The sequence below is a fragment of the Cydia amplana genome, chromosome 22 (genome assembly GCF_948474715.1).
Source record: "Cydia amplana chromosome 22, ilCydAmpl1.1, whole genome shotgun sequence".
In the NCBI taxonomy this organism is placed as follows: domain Eukaryota; kingdom Metazoa; phylum Arthropoda; class Insecta; order Lepidoptera; family Tortricidae; genus Cydia; species Cydia amplana.
In genome coordinates, this window is record NC_086090.1 from 9,208,169 (window position 1) to 9,221,961 (window position 13,793).

Here is a 13,793-nt window from a genome sequence, read left to right on the forward strand (position 1 = left end):
CCTACTGTACAAGCTTACACTGTAAATCATGTAACGAGATTGTTTTTCCCGGTCATTTTTGGGCGTGAATTGAGGTATTGTTGTTTTAATTGTAGTTTAGTTTGGCGTGTGTTGGAAACTGCAACTTTCGCACTTTGTTGGGGGCAGTTTAACAGCATTTCATTACATTGGAAACATTGTGCGCGTTGAAACATTTCGAACAAAGTTTAGGATAGTGTTCACAAATGTTTTAGCATTGGTATAAATAAATATTATAGGATATTATTATTACGTAGCATATGCTGAGGCGGTGAAAACTGGTGTTTTCGGCTGAGTCTTATAAAATGGGTAAAGGCTGACTCACGCTAGACCGGGCCGGGACCGGGGCGAAGCTTCCGGAGCTTCGTTTTCTATGGAAAGCACCACGTGATCACCGATCAGCCGTCATAGAAAATGACATGTCGGACGCGTCGGCCCGGGTACGGCCCGTGAGTCATCTTTAAAGGATGACTCAGCTTAGACCGGGCCGTGTCCGAGCCAAAGCTTCTGGCGCTTTGTTTTCTATGGAAAGCAATCACGTGATCACCTGTCATCTGTCATAGAAAAGTAAGCGCCGGAAGCTCCGGCCCGGACACGGCTTGGTCTAACGTGAGTCATCCTTTAAGGCGGTGAAAATTGCGTGTTTTCGCCTGTCCAATTTTCGGTTCATTTGACCCCGATCTCTGAAAGTGCGTCGTCACGCTATAATGATGCCGACGGCCGACATATTATACAATCTGACGGCCATATATCATACCGACGGAAAGGTAAAGAAATAAGGTTTAATGTACTTGAAAAATAAACTCCCAACATCATCACATTTTTATCGAGGTGGCCCTACGTTGAAATTTTTTTAGGATTAATTTTCTTACTAATACGTCTTTTACAACATGTCCTTAAAATTTAAAACTACAGTCATATAACAGAATTGGATACACAAACGCAAAGTTTTGTTAATATTATCAACAATAACTATGCTCATAATAAAAATATCAATCAACCAAACTATGTTGGGCCAACCTGTATTCCTCTACAGGAGTTTTATTCTAAAAGTCAATTATTGGATTATAGTTTTTCTAAATTATATCAAAATATTATAAACTTATTAGCTATTCATAAAATTTGATTGAGGAAACTTGATGTTTAATCTACTTTAATCTCAAATTAAGGCCATACTCCAATTTGTTTATAGCCGGGAAAAATTAAGTAAATTTATTATCCTACTAATTTAAGATTTGACCGGGCTAAAAAGGTATAGATTATTTTTTATTTATTTAAAGGCCTTTACTTAGCTAAAGTCCCGGGAAAAAACTAGTGTTTCCACTTTTCCGTATATTTTCCTTTGAGTTTGAATTTGCGATCTGAACCAACTAGAAAGCCACGTCCCGATATTCCTAAAATTCCTGATATATATTCCTTTGTTATTTAAATCGGGATAATGAAATGATCCCCGGGGAACCTCAGACGTTTTAAGTTTCGGATTGATTTCGATTTTTAAATTTCGGTTCCTTTTATATTTTACGCCGGTTTGTTGTAGACCGATCAACGAGGTACGGTAATCTCGACAATGAAATCTTTATAATCAGGCATCTAAAGGGGCCCACTGATTTACCAGTCCGCCGGACGATATCGGCCTGTCAGTTAAACGCTTGTGACATTTCCGAACAACTTACGATGTTCAAAGAACTAGGTGGCATTGTGTACCTACTCATGTGTACATGTACATGGTATGTAAGGTTTTGTATGTGTATATAAAGATGTAGTTTTACCGTGCTAACGTCATCGTACTATACGCCTTTTTTTACAAATTGTCTCACACGAAAGATCAAGAAACCAATAAGCGGTTAAATTTAACTTAGAATGGATATTGCAATAGGTATGATTGTTTATGGTTTTGACCTTTGTTTTTGCATTTACATGAAAAAGGAACTCGTTGATTGGAGTACTCTTGCTTAACCAAATCAGTTGATTCAATTCCCTCGTAAAACGGTAGATCCTGCGGAAAATGCTATTTGGCATAGTGGAAATATAATTTTATTCATGCCTCAGTAGTCGGCAGTCAGAAAATAGGTCACTTTTCCTGCTAAATTGTATTTGATATTGCTTTTGATGCAACAACGTAGCTGGGTTTAAAAGATTCGAGTTCGTTTTGAAAACTTTTCTGTAACGGCTATCGGATTTTATAAACAGACTAGCGACCCGCCCCGGCTTCGCACCGGTTAACAAATTATACATAAACCTTCCTCTTGAATCACTCTATCTATTTAAAAAAACCGCATCAAAATCCGTTGCGTAGTTTTAAAGATCTAAGCATACATAGGGACAGACAGCGGGAAGCGACTTTGTTTTATACTATGTAGTTATTGTGATGAGGAGAATGGGAGATTATAAGGTCCAGATTCGAAGCCTGGCTCGTACTATCACGCTCCGCGATAGTTACGCCATTTAGGGTCCTAGCTCAATTGGTTGTTTCATACTTACGCTATGGAAAGTCCAATTTAGCTAGATCCCTAAATGGCTCACCGTCACGGAGCTTGGTACCAATGGCAATGAGATTCTTGGAACTTTAGTACAAAAAGTAAAAGGGATGTTTCCTGTACTTAATATAAATTATTTCAAACCGTGAACGAAATAATTAAAGCACCAGATAATTATTAGAAAAACATAGACAGCAGCTATTTTTAAACACAATATGTTTTTAATAAATCGGATTGAAATATAAAAAGTAGGTGAGTTTACCGTGACGTCACTACATTCGTTTTCATATAAATTCCATATTAGCAAATCGTTTTGACAGTTCTAAAAAAGAAGCTGATTTGACTAGTAGGAATGTAGCCTATTGTACCTACCTTAGCTTACGTTATCTTTTACGCTTTTTACGCACTAGATTACGTTAGCTTTTACTCAAAGAATATATTTCTACAAAGTTCCTCATACACCTAATATCTAATGACACCTTGTGCTTCGTCTTTACACAAGTGTATCTCTTTCTGCCGTAAGTCCTCGCCGTAATTGGATACGATCCGGAATGAGCGCGCCGAGCCTCTCTCTGATTGTTCTGGGCCCTTTTTAATAACAACCACACGAGTTTGCACATAGGTCCACTAAATACTAGAAGTGTACAAATTTTCATCGTATCTGTAAGACCGTTTCTTGAACACGGCCTCTTTCAAAGATTTCTCAATGGCTAGTCGTGAGTGTACGTCAGGATTTCCCCTGAAACCTGAAATGTCAGGATTTTTGGTCCTTTGTCATGATTGCGAGGGATATGGTGAGTGTCAGGGTTTTTTAGAAACCACAACTAACCATCACTAAGTACAATACAAATATTCTTTATTATTATTATTTTTAATGGACAAACGTTATTGCTCACTAATATGAAAAAAACTTAAACTATAACACAATAAACTATAGTACACAACAGGTGGTCTTATCACTAAAGAGCGATATCTTCCAGACAACCTTAGGGTACCTATTTAGAAGCTTGCTCAAAGAAGGTTATGCTACTACAGCGTATTGTGGCGAGCTGATGGCTGACGAATGGTTATGGAATAAGGGCGTATTTTTGAGGAAATTACCGTCTAGGAAATGTCAGGATTTTTATGGTGAGGTAAGGACTTTTGTCAGTATATTCCATTTTTCATATGTCAACCCTAGTCGTGTCGTGAAATACTGTGTCAATAGTTTAAAAAAACACTGGTCTGGTGGTATTCCAGGTGACATAAACGGTGAAGACTCTTCTACCCAACTAGCAAAAATTAGTCATATAAATGTTGTACAAACGTTTTTCATACAACTTGATGGTATGCAATTTTAGTCATACAAACGTTTAAATGACGGGATTTTGGCGCAGTTTTTATGGCTAAATAGTCGTAGAGTGGTCACTCAATCGTCATAAGCAAGCACATTTAGTCCTACATCGGTCATAAAAAATATATTAAACGACACTTTAGTCGGAAAAGTATCGTAAGTTCTCGCTTTGTAAGTGCATTTGCTCGTATAGTGATCATAACGCAGACGTTTGTACGACAAATGAGTCGGTGAAGTGCAATAGCGAAGCAGTTTCAATCATAACATAACTACGTTTGTGTACTATCAATGTATGGATCGAACGCCGGGTCAAACAATTCAAGAAAAACAGTAAGTATTATACTTTTTACCATTTTAAGTACTTTATGACATCTACTAGTGTAACTAAAATGGGTAAGTATAACAAATCAGACGCACGCATTTACGCATGCGAACATAATATTTTCGATGAATGTTACTAGGTTTTGTAAGAAATTTTTAATGCCCCCTTTAAATATTGTTTATTTAATATATTAAATTTAATAAATTAATTATTTTTTTATCTCTGATTAGTTATATGACTCATTTATAACTAAAAACACTAGTTTACGACTAAACACTCGTACGCCGACACGATACGGCCGCCATCGCCCTAATTCAGGGTTCCCTGGTGAACCTGCATGGTGAACCTAAAAACACTCATATATGGAGAAATGAATATGCCTTTATGAATAAATGAATATGAATATGTCTCAAAAAGTTTTAAAATGATATTTATTTTTTAAATAACCGTAATTCGTCTTTTTTTGTAGAACGATTGAATAACAAAAAAAAATGAGGGGTTTTATGGATGTCGACGTTTTCCTAAAGAAAGAAGATTTCGAATTACTGATTGAATTAAGATGGCCCTGGCATGTAACGCATTTTATAAAAAATGCAAAATGTATAAATTGTGGTTTCCCAACGGTATCAACTATTCCTGAACATTTTGTCGTAACAAATAATAATATGATAAGAATGCTTATTCGGTTTAATTTTTTTTGGTGCCAACACTGCAAAGTTTTCGCTATATATGATCATTATCCTAGCGATGAATGTAGTATCTGTTGCGAGTTATCAAAACACTAACGTCGCTCGTCTTCTTTAATGGTACGTGTCCTTTATTGATTTATGTAACTTTTTTTATATTACAATGGCATGCAGGCATACGGCTGGCTTTATGTCCGTATCCGTCTCCTATGTACTCAGACCTAACTATCATAGTTGCTGTGTAGTAAACTATTTTACGTTTGCATCTCGTAAACTACAGTTGCATGCAGACTGACATGACAGTAAGTTGACGTAGACGCTATAACGAGTATTTATTCTAATGTAAATTTTAAAGTCGTGGTAAGCACACTTCTTATGTAAAGCGATATTGATATTACATAACGCAGTTAACGTTAGGGTAGTTAGTCTATACAGGGTGATCAATCCAAATGGGTCAGTATGGAGAAGTCAGAAACTATAAGGGATAGCGAAATCTGTTCTTAGGAACCATGGCATCGATTTTAGATTTAAGAATAATAACATTCAATTTTTTTTTAATTTGTCATACATAACCGGGGTTCGACCCTGGTCAATATTCTTTATGTAATCGCGTGTAGTATTTGTTTGTATGACAACTTATACGTTTATAAGATGCGTGACAGGTGGGGGGTGCTCGACCAAATATCATAGAGGGCCCCGAGACAAAACAAACTACATTAAAAAAATTCAAAATGGCCGACTTTTTAGATAGTAATTTAAGAATATTTGTACGCCATGTATTATGGTAAATTAAGGATTGGAAACAATTATTATGTAACATCGATTTATACCCTTTTTTACACAAATAAACTATTCTATTCTATTCTATTCTATTCTATCCAGGTTCGAATCCCGGTTATGTATGATGGATTTAAAAAAAATTGAATGCCATTATTATTAAATCTAAAATCGATGCCATGGTTCCTAAGAACAGATTTCACTATCTCTCATAGTTTCTGACTTCTCCATACTGACCCATTTGGATTGATCACCCTGTATAGTTGATCCAATCGTAACGTAGGTGTTTATACCACAGAATAAATAATAGTACCTACTACGTACAGAAGATTCACCGCATAGCGCAACCCCGACGCCATGGCCATTTTTTTCTATCGCGTGCGATGTGAGCGAACGGCAAGCCGTCATGGGTAATTCCACGAGAAAAATAAATTCTAATGGCTCCTCTACACGATGGGCCAACGCCAGCCACTCCAAAGGACGCATTTATGCGTTAGAGGCAGCAACTGATATTGCTATCTCATTCTACCGCATGGCTGCGTCCCTTGGAGTGGCCGGCGTTGGCCCATCGTGTAGAGGAGCCCTTTTTGCGACAGCCGGCGCCGGACAGTGCGCAGTAGGGTTGCCAACCGTACTATATTATGTGAGGGGGTAGGTGGATGGAGCCTCACGGGGATGATAGTAAGTCAAAGGCAGGATCTAGGACGAATGGGTATTTATTAATGTAAATAAAAAGGCACAATATGTGCCTTGATGATAATGTAGGTATCTGGAAGGTGTGCAGGGCCACTAAACAAACACTATAGTACCGCACAGCATTTATGTATTACGTTTCACTATTAAAATCGCAGTTTTAAGACTTTAGGACGTGTTTAGAAACTGAAGTACAGTATGTTAGAATAAATTATAATGTTGATCGATCAGATAGTATGTCATCGAACTGAAAATAAAAATCATTGAATGGAATTTGGAATAGGGTTTGAATTTGAAAAGGTAATTTTGAATTTGTATGGTGCCAGAAATAGTATGAAGGTTGATAGTGTAATGGCTCCTCTACACGATGGCCGAGCGCTGCACCAACGAGATGACCTTGTCTACACGATGGCCACATTCAGTACCGATCTAACTGGTTTCCAAGATGGACGTGGAAGCATTAGCCGTTGCATCATAAAGTAATTCAAAAAAATGTCCTAGTAGCTGCAAGAGTTTTTTGATGATACCTACTTCCCGAAAATAAATTAATGTTAGATTTTATTTAAAGAATTAAATTAATTAAATATCTTTTATAATTTCATGTTACCTTATAATTTGCTTAAATTATTTTAGAGCATATTATAATTTTTATTTAATTTTGTTACTTGCTTACCAACATAGCTGTGCAAATTGTGCAATGTAGGTACTTACTATATACAGTTAGATATGTATCTAATATTCATTTATTTAAGTATAAGTATGTATTGTTATATTTATTTATTTAAATTGTAAATGTACTGTCTGCGTAAATTTCCTATTCCTTCATTACTTCCATAACGAGGCCATCACGTACTAGTCATTTTAATAAAAAAAAAAAACGAAAATTGATACTGAGCACAAACATCCGCACTCGACAGCGTTCGAGTACGCACTGTGGATTCGGCCACGTGTAGATGTGTACCGCCATCGCTTGCGCAATCCCTTTGATGTGTGGCCGAAAAACCGACACCACGGCCAACAAATCGCCATCCCGCGCGCTATAAGCCAACCGACACCAATACCCCCTCTACACGTTCGCCCAACATATTGGATCAATAGGTTGGGCCATCGTGTAGAGGAGCCATAACGTTTCGTTATACGCACCGTTACATATTATATAGAATTGTACTATATTTTGGCTCTCCGTACTATATACTTTTGGAAAAATATATAGTACGCTGAAATACTATATTTCCCATTAAACGTATAGTACTATATTTTTTTGAAATGTACTATAGTCCTGATGCCTTATTCTGGAAAATTCTGTATTCCACCAAAAAAAAGTTGGCAACCCTAGTGCGCAGCGCTCAGCGCTTGTCAGGACGTGTTTTAGTTGGCGACTGAGACGCGTGGGGAGTAGATGTGCTGTGGAGCATCGATCAAATCGCTAATACAACATACCTACGTATTTTTAGGAATCTTGATATACTTAGATAAAGGTTAATGTCTATTTCTTCAACACCAGTGGTCCGTTTCATGAAGCAACAAGTTAAAAAAATATTAGCGGAAGTCTTTTATCAATACTTACGTCTCGATGCAAACAGACTTTTACCGCTTGTAATTTGTAACTCGTTAGCTGAGCAATTCTCAAAAAGTTCATATCTTTGGTTCTCCTGATTTAGAGTCTCCAGCCCAAGAACACTAGCTGATTCAGAAACTCCCTACAAAATATTAAGTCAATAAATATGTATGTATGCATTGTCAGCTCCTTTTCCTTTCTCTCTACCACACACCACAGAAAACTTTTTTACTAGTTCTGCTTTATAAGTAGCATCCTTTAGTTTCATTTCTAGTGTCTCAGCCTCTTCTGCGCTAGTGATTAATTTGAAATTTACTTCCTTCGTTTCAGACGTGACACACTTTTTAATTAACTCGTCGAATTACGCACTAAGCTCTACCGTTTTAACAAAAAGAACCGTTTTAAGAAAGAAGAAGAAGAGGAGAATAGATAGTAATCTATTCTTTTTGTTTTAGAGTTTTAGAGGGGTCCTGTCATAGTAAATTTTGTAGTCACAGTAAATTTACTGCCATCACACACACACACACACGACTATAACTCAAAATGAAAACGTATAAAATTATCAAAAAAATGTATACATAGGGATAAATGATTTTATGGATTTAAAAAATGTATACATATGGATAAATGATGAATGATTTTATTATTTTTATATCATTTTGATCCATGTTCATTCACTGATATCTACATATGTGTTAAAATTGTTAAATATGAAACGGTGTCGTCACGCCATCTAGCCGAGACTAGGCTAAAGGTGTGTGCGGCATCTATCCGAGAATGACATTTTCTTGTTTCCGAGGCACGTTGTTTCCTTAGACTTTATTCATCTTATACGAAGTTACATATGTCTTTGGTTTTAATTGGTACCTATGCTGGTAAAGTACACGAAGCTGAACAACTTCCACCATATTTTCCAAAATGTCCCAGAAAGTTTCTATGAAACATTCCTGTTTTGTTACCAGATTTCCTTACACATTTGGTAAAAAAAAGGAATGTTTCATAGAAACTTTCTGGGACATTTTGGAAAATATGGTGGAAGTTGTTCAGATTCGTGTACTTTACCAGCATACCAATTTTTATAGAAATCTAAGATGTGATCGAAATAGTTATAAGTACAAACTTTTTGAGAAATGCTCAGCTAGACGTGAAAACCCCCTTCCCCTTTGTCCTAGGGGCATGATCCGGTTCATCGTCGTCCTACTACATATTTTAATTACTAAGATAGATGTTCTTGAGCTCGACGCTGTCCCAATACATGTCATCTTTAGAATTATGTCAATGCCATTAAAGGTGATAGGTGTCATTTAATGGGCACTAGCGAGTCGAGCACACTGACGTTTTCCTTATTGGCTCATATTTTGCTTTCATGATTTCAGCCATGCCGTATAAAATAGTGCAAACGGTGGAAAAGGGGAAATCTGTTTTAACCAGCATTCCAGATACTTGGGAGGATAATGGGATTTTGAAGTGGCCTAAAAAAAACGCTGAAAAATTAAAAAAAAATGATAATAATGGTCCGGAAGACAACTGGCTCAAATCACGTTGCACTGTTAAAAGGAGACACATAGAATCACATGAAGAAGCAGAAAAAGAAATAGAGAGAATGTGCGATTACTCGGACACTGAACCTTATGCAGATACAGAAAATGAAGACCCAGGTCCAGCTAAACAAAAAAGAAGGCTTCACAAGCTTCAGCCCACAACATTTCATAACAGAAACTTCGATAATTTGGCTCTAGAGTGTTTAGAGGTGAGTATCTGTCGTTTGTTTAGATTCGTGAAACTAGCGCCTGGGTAGCCCAGGAACTAAGAGCCTGTGAACACTGGCATTTTTGGCGGTGGTGTCTCCGCGGAATCGTGCACGCGTAGAAAATTTACGGTCTCAGTCATGCCGCTGCGGTGACATCGCACCTACGCGACGACACCGCGGTGGCTTGAAGGCGGTAAATAATCGCAGAGATACCTTTCCGTACTCGCCGCGAGCATGCCGAATTCCCGCTCCGCAGAGAAACCGCCGTCAAAAACACTAGTGGGCACCAGCCCTAAGAGTAGAAATGTAATTATGGCGTTCGCTTGATATATAAAGTTGCATTTCAAGCTGCGGTAGTCCCCTATTTCCACCTCCCAAATCAGGTGAGATTAAATAGTTTTTCACATAAATAGGATAATAAAGTAACTAAACTGCAAAACGTAATTCAAGATCAAAAAATGTAAGAAATATTGCCACTTTTTTACTAGCGCGTCTTCTATTTATGTACAAATAAGTAAATTAAAGTACTTTTTTAAATAATAGGAGTAAAATTACTAATGAATAAATTATCCTAGCGTGATTATTTATCAAAAGGAATTTACTATTTTACAAACAAATTATGGCAGTGGCAACATTGTCTTACTTTGGTCTTAAATTACGTTTTGCAGATTAGGCGACTGATGCAGCTCGAAATGCAACTTTTTATATGGAGTGACGAGCACTAGCCCGTACTTCCCTTAAGTGTACTAATATTTTATATAATTAATGTTTATTTAGCTAAAAACTACAAATTATCCCACATACAAGCCGCTTATTGTGATTTCCTATGTTTGTAAAGATAATATTATAATTTAATTTTCAGGATTATGAGAAACAAAGTTCACGTATTAAAAGTCCGGCATCGGTAATGAAAACAGTTACTCAAAATCCAACGCTTACACCATCAAATGCCACAATATCAACCGGCCAGCCGAATGTATCGGAGTTTCCGTATCCTATCACTCCAGAAAGAGGCGAAAATTCAACAGCTCAACCTGCTACCCAGCAGTCGCCGTTTCCGAATACTATAGAAATAGGTTTCTTATCACCTAGAGACGAAGTACTCAACAAATCTCAAGAAGTGGTGATGAATGATGAAACTTATAATTATCTACTGCATACCACGCCACATCAAGAACAATTAGGAACAACCACAGATAAAATAAACGAAACTTTGACACAAATATTAGAAAACCAGAAATTAATTCTACAAAACCAACAACTGTTAAGCGAAAACCAAAACCACATTCTTCTTAAAACGGTAGAGCTTAGTACGCAATTCGACGAGTTAATTAAAAAGTGTGTCACGTCTGAAACGAAGGAAGTAAATTTCAAATTAATCACTAGCGCAGAAGAGGCTGAGACACTAGAAATGAAACTAAAGGATGCTACTTATAAAGCAGAACTAGTAAAAAAGTTTTCTGTGGTGTGTGGTAGAGAGAAAGGAAAAGGAGCTGACAATGCATACATATTTGTTGACTTAATATTTTGTAGGGAGTTTATGAATCAGTGTTCTTGGACTGGAGGCTCTAAAACAGAAGAACCAAAGATATGTTTTCGAGCTTACATACGCATATTCGATTTCTTTTTCGATTTAGTCAGAATGTCTGACAAGCACTTTACAAAAAAGGAATGTACGATGTTTTTTAAAAGTGTCCTGCGGAACTCTGTCTCCCGGAGTAATTGCAAGCAAATTCGAGCCTCTACTAGTAGAAATAGGCCTAAAGGCACCAAACAAAAAATTCAAGCGTTGTCAGATCTACCTAAACAAACAAAAGTAAATGCAGCAAACATATCCGACCAAGATCCGCATAAAATTACCCAAGACAATAATTCCAGTGATGATAGTGATTTGTTATAAAAAAATTAAGTTCATTTACGTCCCCTCAGTATATATCCATTTCATTCCATTATTTTTGTACAGTCAGCAGCAGAAGTTGCTAAGCGGGCGAGCTGTTCAAAATTACATTGACACGCTCTTATTCTCTTAACAATAAAGTCGCGTCAAGATCAATTTGAATACATCGCCCGCTTAGCAACTTCTGCTGCTGGCTGTATGGTGAGTCTACTTTTAAAATATTCATTTAGTTTTTTTATTGATTTATAAAAATTGTTCGATTTTTTCCAACCTTCCATTATCAACCTATGGTGTCAACATTGTGACAAGGATGTTCTGTTTAAAAAAAAAACGTTTTTGTATGTTCCTTTAGTACTTACATGTACAATATTTTTGTATGAGACAATTGTCCATCAATAATTTAGTTTTTCTTATTGATTTATAAAAATTGTTCGATTTTTTCCAACTTTCCATTATTAACCTACGGTGTCAACATTGTGACAAGGATGTTCTGTTAAAAAAAAAGTTTTTTTATGTTCATTTAGTACATAGGTGTACAATATTTTTGTATGAGACAATTGTCCATCAATAATTTAGTTATTCTTATTGATTTATAAAATTTGTTAGCATTGTTCTAATTTTCCACAATATGGGTTTTGTTTGTGAGTTTAAAGTTTACCCAAATAGTTGTTTTTTGAGTTTTATTTTATGTAAGTATATCTGTTTTTAATAAAAGTTAAGTACTATCGCCATTAGATATATCGGAGCGAATTATTTACTCACAAAAACCTGAACACGACTCAATTGTCAGCCCCTCTAGTAAAGGTGGAAGTTCGCGCCGCGGCAGAGACAAGCGACCGAGACAGAAGACCGTGACCGAAGACGGCGACCGTCATTTGACGTTAGGCAACATATAAGCGACAGTTCGCTCGCGAGACAGATACAGGCGACAGAGACGCGAGAGTCTCTGTCTCTTCGCGAACTGTCGCTTATACGTTGCCTAACGTCAAGTGACGGTCTCGGTCTCCGGTCGCGGTCTTCTGTCTCGGTCGCTTGTTTATGTCGCGGCGCGAACCTCCACCTTAACCGCGCAACTCGAGAAGCGGCGCGAGTGGGACTACCCTCTTTTTCAGGTTATAGTACACTTAAAAAGAGACGGGTATTCTCTATCGCGCGCGATCGAAGTGGCATTGTAAGATGTGCTAGAGGGGCTGGGTGTTATCAGAGTCCATGTTCAGTTGCTTTTGATCACCCTGAACTTCAGGGTGTATATCATTAATATATTTGATGGCGACTGTGTCTTTCAATTATTTAGATTATAAGGGAGTGTGAAGAAGTGAGCAAGTAGGCCACGGATAATTTTGAATAAACAAATACAGTAAAAAATCCAGCAGTTTCTTTTCCTTACTATTTATTTTTCCTTAGTAAATTGATAGAACTATACTGCAAAACGTAATTCAAGACCAAAAAAAGTAAGACAATGTTGCCACTGCAATAATTTGTTTGTAAAATAGGTAGTTAATTACTTTTGATAAATAATCATGCTAAGATAATTTATTTATTATTAGTAATATTACTCCTACGATTAAAATAATATTTTTACATAAATACAAGAAGCGCTAGTAAAAAAGTGGCAACATTTCTTACTTTTTTTGGTCTTGAATTACGTTTTGCAGATTACGCTTTTGCATACTACTGTAATTTAACATACATACCTACATACTACTAACATACCTACTGTAATTTTTTTTACTTTTTTTATTCTTTTTTCTCGCAGATATAGACGGTCAAGCAAATCTTGTCAGTAAAAAAAGGCGCGAAATTCAAATTTTCTATGAGACGATATCCCTTCGCACCTACATTTTTCAAATTTGCCGCCTTTTTCTACTGACAAGATCTGCTTGACCAAGTATATGTTTATTTTATTTATCAAGTGCGTCGTCTACGTCAACGTTGAACCTCTATCTAAAGCAAAGAAAAAATCTACTTTAATTTGGTATTAAAAAGCGTGCCACCACCGACATAATAACTCGTTACTGCTAAATAAATAAAATAATCGTGATTGTTTAAATTTAACTGTTTATTAAATAAATTACAGTGTATGTAACAAAGGTACAAAATAATACTCTGATTTATAATTAGTCACAACAAGCTTACATTTTATATGAGATAATTGGTAAACTTTCTTTTGTTTTATTATAACGTCACTTGCACATTTATATATGTGAAATAATGAAGATTTTACTGGTGTTTTAAAAACGTCTTGGAGATTTTGAATAGAACATCCAGTCAAACAAATATTA

The 13,793-nt window shown here is 36.4% G+C and overlaps 1 protein-coding gene and 1 long non-coding RNA gene across 2 annotated transcripts; one reads left to right on the top strand and one right to left on the bottom strand.

Annotated features, from left to right (window-relative positions):
* Nucleotides 1-9,393: 9,393 nt before the first annotated feature.
* Nucleotides 9,394-11,532, top strand: LOC134658422 (uncharacterized). Its single transcript, XM_063514105.1, has 2 exons — nt 9,394-9,614; nt 10,477-11,532. Exons 1-2 carry the CDS (start codon nt 9,468-9,470, stop codon nt 11,512-11,514), a joined length of 1,185 nt encoding a protein of 394 aa, XP_063370175.1. The 5' UTR covers nt 9,394-9,467; the 3' UTR covers nt 11,515-11,532.
* On the bottom strand, nt 10,038-13,170 carry LOC134658423 (uncharacterized). Its single transcript, XR_010097701.1, has 2 exons — nt 13,138-13,170; nt 10,038-10,256 (listed from the first exon to the last, which is right to left on the bottom strand). It is a non-coding gene; the product is annotated as an uncharacterized LOC134658423 (long non-coding RNA).
* Between the last annotated feature and the right edge of the window lie 623 nt (nt 13,171-13,793).